This window comes from Ichthyophthirius multifiliis, assembly GCF_000220395.1.
Source record: "Ichthyophthirius multifiliis unplaced genomic scaffold scaff_1120509251215, whole genome shotgun sequence".
Classification (NCBI taxonomy): Eukaryota; Ciliophora; class Oligohymenophorea; order Hymenostomatida; genus Ichthyophthirius; species Ichthyophthirius multifiliis.
Window position 1 is genome coordinate 19,043 of NW_004086092.1, and position 8,846 is coordinate 27,888.

The 8,846-nt window shown below is 16.2% G+C and overlaps 1 protein-coding gene across 1 annotated transcript, besides 7 other annotated features; it reads right to left on the reverse strand. All coding sequences in view use genetic code 6, as the record gives it.

Moving 5' to 3' along the window:
- Positions 1-101: part of a microsatellite that runs on past the window's edge.
- Positions 26-126: a microsatellite.
- Positions 32-117: a microsatellite.
- Positions 33-126: a microsatellite.
- Positions 127-4,799: 4,673 nt separating this feature from the next.
- Positions 4,800-4,864: a microsatellite.
- Positions 4,865-5,297: 433 nt separating this feature from the next.
- Positions 5,298-7,069, reverse strand: IMG5_161490 (hypothetical protein; the record flags this gene model as incomplete). The annotated part of the gene is made up of 3 exons (XM_004030360.1): positions 5,298-6,211; positions 6,292-6,666; positions 6,784-7,069. 3 exons carry the CDS (start codon positions 7,067-7,069, stop codon positions 5,298-5,300), a joined length of 1,575 nt encoding a protein of 524 aa, XP_004030408.1.
- A 117-nt stretch (positions 7,070-7,186) lies between these two features.
- Positions 7,187-7,224: a microsatellite.
- A 293-nt stretch (positions 7,225-7,517) lies between these two features.
- Positions 7,518-7,558: a microsatellite.
- Positions 7,559-8,846: the final 1,288 nt, after the last annotated feature.

Consider the following 8,846-nt stretch of genomic DNA (forward strand, 5'->3'; position numbering starts at 1 on the left):
TTATTTTTATTTATTATTAATTAATTTTTTAATATTATATATTATATATATTTTTATTATATATTATTTAAATTTATATTTATATATATATATATTCTTATATATATATATACATATTTTTTTATAAAATATTTATTATAAATAATATATCAAATATTTTTTAATAATTAATATTATATTTTTTTTTATATAAAAGTAAATACTTTTTTTTTTAATTTATTAAATAAATTTATCCTTTTAAATATTTTTATTTAAATATAATAATTTTGATAAATTTATCTTTTTCCATATGATAATCATATTTTTTTTAGAAAATATCTACTTAAATTTTATCTTTATAAATAATAATGTCTATTTTTTTTTTATTTTATTTTATTAAACTTATACTTTATTTTTTTAATAATATTATATAACATTAATTTTGATAATAATATTAAATTTAGTTTATAAATAAATTTGAAAATTTTTATATATGGAAGCTAATTATAATTTGAACAATTTAAGTTATATAATAAATATCAATACTTAAAATTAAAAAATATACTAGTTTAACAATTTTAAAATTTTATGTAATTTAAAGTTAATACAAAAAATATTAATTTATTTATTTTTAAAATTATATTTTAGAGAATCTTACCTAAAATATAAAAATTTAAATTAATTTTTAAATGACAAATATCAATAATAAATAATAAAAAAAAATGAATTTGATATTTTTATTTTTATTTATATATTTTTCATTATATATACGTAAAAAACACTTTAATATTATTTTTTAAAATTATTTTATATTTCATTCATTTAGTTATAATAATTTCTTCGAAAATTTAATCTTTTTCTATATCTTAATTCCCACTTTATTAAAAATAAATATTAGTTTTTTACAAAAAATCATTTTCTTTAAACATTGCTCCCTATTCTTAAAAAAAAACATCTTTTTATTCATTTTCATAACAATCATTTTTTTCCTAATATTAATAATTATTTAAAGGAATTCTTTAAAAATAATCATCATAAACTTAGTTTTCTAAATTTTCCTAAAAAAGTAATAAAGGAGGAAACAATTTTTTCTATAAAACTAAATCCCATTAAATATCTTAAAAAAAACTATGATTTTATATTTCTTAAAAAGAAGGTCTTTCAAAAGGATTTTTCGATAAAATTTTTCTTAATAAATCTTTTGCATTTTCACTAATCCAAATAGGCAAATCAACTTCCCTTTATTTTATATTTTCATAAAGTACTTCAATATTATTATCAAAAAAAGGGGGAAAACCACAGAACATTTCATAAACTATGCAACCAAATGCGTAGATATCCGAAAAAAAAGACATTCCTTTTCCAAGAACTACTTCAGGTGCTAAATAAGCAGGAGATCCACAAAAAGAGTTCATAAACATATTTTTATTAACGTTTTTTTGCGCTAAATTAAAATCAATTAGTTTAATATGCCCATCATTACCTATCAAAATATTAGAAGGTTTAAAATCTTTGATTAAAATGCCATTTTAATGAAGAAAAATCAAGGCTAAAAGCATTTCAGAAGCAAAAAAAAGTACTTATTTTTCACAAAAAGGTGCTTTATTTTAAATATGAAATTCCAAAGTTTTTCTAGGCGAAAATTCGAGTACCAAAAATGCATTTTTTTACGAAAAAAAATAATTATTCATTTAAATAATAAATGGGAAATTACTAATTTTTTTTAAAACTTCAATTTCATTTTTTCCTTATTCTTTTTACTAAAGGATTTTCAAAGCAAATTTTTTTTGTGTTTTTTTTTCTTTTACTAAAAAAACAGTTGAAAAAGAGCCTTTTCCAAGTTCTTTTTCGATTTTGAATTTTTCCTGGAAATTGTATTCTTGCTCTTTCTAAGAAATAAAAAGGTAATATTTTATAAAAAAAACACATTTTTTAGCTTTCTAATAAGACGAAAAAGCTAATAAAATATAGTCTTTTTTATGAATTATTTTTACAAAAAATAAAGGGTTTTAATGAAAAAAAAAGAACTTTTTTTATAAAATTATATATTTTAGATATTTTCAATGTCTATTTTTTATAAAACAACACCTTTTTTATATATTGAAAGTCCTTAACGGCTTATTAAAATATATATTTTAGAAAAAAAACATGGGAAATGTAAAAAAGGTATTAAAAAACAACTTTATTGAGTATTTTTTTACAAAAAAAGATGCTCAATTTTGTGCTTTAATTCCATATCAGACATTTCTAAAGGACTTAAATTATAAAAAGGATCCTTTTTTTAAAAGTCTATAGGCTTTTATTTTATTATATATTCCAAAAAGGACAGCTTTTTTCTCACAACTAACATATGAAGTGCCGAAAGAAGTTTTTTTGTGCAAAAATAAATATTGGTTTTAGCATTTTTAGTTAATATTTTGAATGATTTGATATCTTTTTGACTTATAGATAAGGTTAGAGGAGTCCATTCAGTGTTTTTGGATTTTTTATTTGGGTTTGCTCCTGACTTTAAAAGAATTTTAGTTATTTGATATGTTTTTAAATATACTGAATAGTGTATCAAATTCCAACCATTTTTATCTTTTTTATTTAATAGATTAATATTTGAATTTAAAAGAATTTAGAATTCTTAATATGAATTTTTTTATATTTTTTAAATAAGATTTTTTAAAATTTTTTGATTTTTCGATATTATTTGAAGTATTTTAAAGAATTTTTTTTCAAAGCTCTTAATAGATATTTTATTTTAATTTTTTTTTTAATTTTTTACCTTTTATATAGATTCGTCATTTAAATTTAATATAATCAATGGCTTTAATTAATAAAATTTTAAAGTAAAGCCTTCTACTAATTATATCTTTTTTTTTATGTATATTTTATAGATATATATTTCTTTTTTACAGCTTCTTTTTTTTTTTTGATTGTTAAATGTTAGTTTTAAGGAATAATTTAAAATCTATTAAATATAATTTCTTTTAAATTTGATATATCTTTGTTTTCATCAAAATCTAATAAATGTAATTATTATTTTTGACCAAATTTTGTTTATCTTATTATTATTTTCATTAATGATTTTTTTTTTATATATATAGTTTCTTATTTATTTATTTTTTTTAAAAAAATATAAATTTTTTTTTGTTATTCTTTGCTTTTTTAAAATTTTTTTTATTTTTATTTTCCTATCATTAATAGATAACTTGGTAATATTTATTTTTTATTTTATAATTTAGTGATTCTTTACTTTTCAATATTTATTTTCTAAAATAAAATAAATTATTAAAAATTTCTATTTTAAATTAGATCTTTAATATTCTAAATAAATTACTTCTATATTTCTTTTTAATTTAAACAATTTTTTTAATTTAAATTTAATCAAGAATCTTTATATTTAAATATATCCAGTTTTAACAGTTTTAGATTATATATGAATATTTGTTTATATTATAATAATTAAAAGTATTAATTAAATAGTCTATAATAAATGTTCTAATTATAAAATTTTTAAATAAATAGTTTAATAATTATAATCAACAATAAGAATGTTCTGAATTGACTAAATTTTAAATTGAAAGAAACTTTAAGTAAATAGATTCAAATTAACAGCGAAATATAATTAATTATGTTTAATTATATGATATTTACGTTATTTTCTACTTTGGTATATTAAGCAAGATTTGGCGTATACTTTTAAGTTACATGTATTATAGATATATAGATTTACTTTTAAATATACATTAAAGCTCTATATAAGAATTATTCGAGGAGATACAAATAACTCTAGAAATTCTATATAAGTAATTTCATATTAATTTAACAAAAATAAAGAACCTTTGTTTAAATAAAAAATACAGTACAGTGTTTAAAAGGTATATACATTTTTAATTAAAAAAATAATAATTAGAAATTACATATTCAAAATTTAAATTTAAAACCTAACAAGTTATAGAAATTTTTAGTGAATATATTTTAACTATATATTTATTTTTAACTTTTATTAATAGTTTTTTATTTTGAAATTAAAAAATAAAATTATTCGAAAAATCTAAACCATTTGTTATTAAGGTATAAAAATATATTCGTTTTTTTATAAAAAAATACTAATTACTTTTGAAAATATGTTTTTAAATAGATGTATCGTATTTCTAAAAGTAATTAAAAAAATATAAAAATAAAATATATAAAATATGGAAACAGTTATAGATTTTATTGAGGGCTTTGTCATTCTGTTTGTGATATTTTATTATACTTAACTTAAAATCAAGTAAATCATAAAGGCAAAAAAATAAAAAAAAATTAAATAAAAAAAAAAATTAATATGTAAAATAAAAAAAGTAAAATTATTAATTATAAAAAAATAAAAAAAAAAAAAAAATTATAATGAATAATATTATATTTTTTAAAAATATTAATAAAAATATATATTATTATTTTTACAAATTTAAATAATTATTATTTTGATAAGAAAAAATATATATTTGATAATTATATTGAGCAATATTCATAAATATATTTAAATTATAAATTTCTATCAATAATAATAAAAAAATAATATTTAAAATAAATGGATAAAATAGATTAGTTATTATAAAATTTAAATGAATAAGAATAAATAAGTATTTTTATTATAATTGTATAAAAACATAGTATTTATAAAAAGAAGAATTAAAGAATTTTATAATAAAACAAAGGTTAAAAAGCAAACATCTAGAAAATTAATTATTAGAAAAAAATTAAGAAATAGAAAATCTAAAATAAGAAATTCAATTATATAAAGAAGACATAGACATAAGGGACTAAGAAATATAATTTTTGATGAAAAGTAATAATAATATTAATAATAATAATAATAATAATAATAATAATAATAATAATAACAAAAATAATATTTAAACCAAAATAAACTAAGATATTAAAATTTTATTTATAGAACATGATTCTTCTATTGTTCCATAAATTTTAAATGCTCCTTAGATTTTAATAGAATATTTAAGAAAAGAAGGTGTAGAAATTTTAAATGATAATTAAAATAATAATTAATATATTTTATATACTAAGGAATATTCTTCAATAGAATAAAATTAAAATGATAATGGACTAGGCTTTCATCTTGGATATTCAATAAAATTACTTTTTGAAAAATTCAATTATTTAAAATAATATTTAGATCAAGATAATATTATTTAATTTAAGGATTTTTTTGATTAAGAAACATTAAAAGTTTTAATTTTAATTTGAAAAAAAAATAAAAAAAAAATTAAAAATTAAATATTTATTTATTTTTTAAAAAAGAAAAGCCTTAAATATAAATAAAATAATTTTCATAAATTAATTTCTTCATCGTTTTCTTATTCTTCCTATACATCTTCTTAAGGTAACTCATATGTTCTAATCGATTATTTAAAAGCTCCTTTAACAAACATATAATTTCCATCAGGTTATTTACATATAAAATCAATGAAGTACTTTACAACTTACCATTAATCAAGTGATCTGAATTAAATATTTTTAAACAAATCTTCAAAAGTAAAAGAATCAACACATAAAATATCATGAGTAGTATTATCTTTAGAACTAACTCTAGAAGTAAAACCCAATTTAAGCATTTTAGCTCCTGTCATTTCCATTTGAATAAGCCATTTAATATAATTGCAACAATTATTAATATATTCACCACCTGTAACTGTACCTTTTTAAGTTAAAAGTTTATTCTTCCATTAATTAGAATGATCATATTCATTAATAGTTCTGATAAGAATAGGTACTTTTTATTCACTCACAACATCATTATTTTCAGGGTCATATTCTTTTACATAATCAAAAGCATCAATTTAAACTCTTACTTTAATGTCTATTTTATCATCTATATTACAGTTTATATATTTAAATGCGACATTTTCATTTTCCATATTTTCGACTTAATTTTCTTTTCCTTCAGATATTTCCCATAATTCAGTTTCTCCTTAAGTTGTTTAATATTAGAATTAACGAGTTACTGTGGTCGCTTCTATACATAGCTTATTTAATTCTCTCTCTTCTTCAGGAAGAATATTTCCATTTTCGTTTACTGTTTAATATTCCATATAATCAAATAGTTTATTATTTCCTTCATATTTATCAGCTTCATATTTGTCTAATATAATCTAGTTTCCATCTTTTTATACATATATATCCCAAGGAAATTCTCCTTTTTTTAAAGTCATTAAAGCCAATAATAAAGCATCGGTAGTGTAAACTATTTTTTTTTATATAAAAGAATAAAATTTAGATGAATTTAAAAAAAAAAAAAAATAGGATAAAAAATAATAAAATTACCTGTAGGTTTTTATATTTTATTTTCTAAATCTTCTTCTAATAATCTAATAAGGACTGGGTCTTTTAAAGAAGAAGCAGAAGGAAGGATTACAGTTTAATTACATTCGACTTTTTTGATATATCGAGGATCAATTTTATCATAAGATCTATTATATTTTTTTAAAGTACCAGTGCATTCAAGTTCTGTGAATTTTACTTCTTTAATTGGATGTTATTCAATATTAATTTTTTAACTTTCAGTTAAAAGTACCCAGTTTGCTTATATATTTGAAGAATCTTTGAATTTGGTTCTAATTACAACTATTTTTGTTTTATTAGGATTTATTTTTTATCTTTATCTAGAAGGTTGTTTTACATAAGAGTTACTATATTATTCTTGCATTTATTTTTGTTATTAAATAGCTTATTACATTTATTAAGCATTTTGCTTATGTTATAATTAACTTGCCTTTGATTTTTTGTCTTTTGTTGTTGTTACTTGAATAAATTCACCTTCTTCTTAAGGAATTTCTGGAAGAGGTACTTATTATTATTATTATTAGTTGTTTTATTGCTATTATAATTAAGGCATATTACTACTTTGGATTTGCTTTTGGCCTGTTCTGACTGCCATCATATTCGCAAAATCACAACATTTTCCTAACTTCTCTAATCTGCTAAAAGGAGCAAATGCCATGTTCTCGAATCTGGGAAATTTGTAATTTGGATCAGGACCCCAATTTTGTTTTTGGGATATTTAAAGATTCTCAAGGTCTTAGTAATTAAGATGTGTTTTCATATATATTTATTTTTAATTTTTTTTTTGGATTTTTTTTTTCTTTAAATTTTAATTTTATATATTTTTATATTTACTCTATTATAAAATACTTTTATTTTATATATGTATATATATATATATATTTTATTTCATTTTATATTTATTTGTTTTTATATAATGAGTTTTTTTTGTATTATCTATAATTTATAATTATTAATCATTATAATATATCTTTAATAATTTATTTCTTTATTAAAATTCTTAATATAATAAAATAAAAATAATTATATCATATAATAATATTTTATATTTATAAAAAGTTAATTGAAACACTAAAAACAATTTATATCAATATATTAATCAAATTTAAAATCTATAATTAATTATAAATATTGATTATTATATTAAATGTTGAAAAATAATTAAAAAAATATCTATATTAAATAAATAAGTTGCTTTTATATTTATTTTTAAATAAATGATTTTATAATTTAAATAAGTAATTTATAAAGTTTAATGATATAAGTTCTGTTAATTTAAAAAAAAATAGCTCATGATATATATTATAAAAAAATATTGATAAATACTTAATATAATTTTTTAAAATGTAAATTTTTAATACATTACTAATTATATTAAAAATTAATAATAAAACTATAAAAATATAATAATAATTTACCAAATTAATTATTACAATAGCAATTTGAATTAGCTAAATATTATGCTATAAAATAATCGATAAAACTTAAGAATTATAAAAAAATAATATCTGTTACTTAGAAATTCAATATTATTATTTGAATTTTTAACAAATTCAAAAAAAAAAAAATGATTCTAAAATTAATATTATTAATTTTTTTATATTATTTAAGATGAATTAATATAGGGAAGCATCTAACTTTTATAAATTGAATTAATTATACAAAAATATTAGGCTTAAAAATATTTATATTATATCAAAATATAATAATATTTTATTATAAATAAAACAGACAAATATCAATCGTTGGAAGTAGCAAAAATGTGGAAGTGTTTTATATATATATCCTTATATACTAATAAATTATGAAATATATGGAATATACTTTGATATTGATATTTAATTACATTTTGCGTAAATTAAAGTAGTAAAATCTCTTTTTTTAAAAATGGTATTTATCATATTAGAGATAGAATACTTAAATTTAGAATTTTGATAAAAAAATACTTAATAATTATTTAAGTTTTTAAATAATACATAGTTTAGTAATAATGATTTTAATTCATCAAAATTATTTATGAAGGTTTATCAATTATTTAAGATATGTATATTGTAGATCTTTTTGTCGCATTGTTGTAGTTTGATGAATAATATACTCTTTAATAAATATTATTAATTAGAAATATAGATATTTTATTTAAACATATAATTTAAATAAAGAAAAAAAAAATAATTAAAATAATTTAATGTTAATTTCTAAAGTTTTAAATCAAAACATTATTAAACTAATAATTCAATTTATTTAGTTTATAATATGTAGTTTAAGTAAATTATCTCTCTATTATATAAAAATTTAAAATTAATTATAATTAGAATATTATTTAGTCTTAATAAAATTAATATTGTGAACACATAAAATTTTACTAAATTTTAATTATTTATAATGATAAAAAATAAGTTTACAAATTAATTGAATAATTTTAAAAAATAAAAATTAGAATATTTATTAATTTGCTATAATAATAATAAGTATTATTAAATATTATAAAAAAAATATTTAATTTATTTTTGTATATAAAAATTAACACATACTTTTTC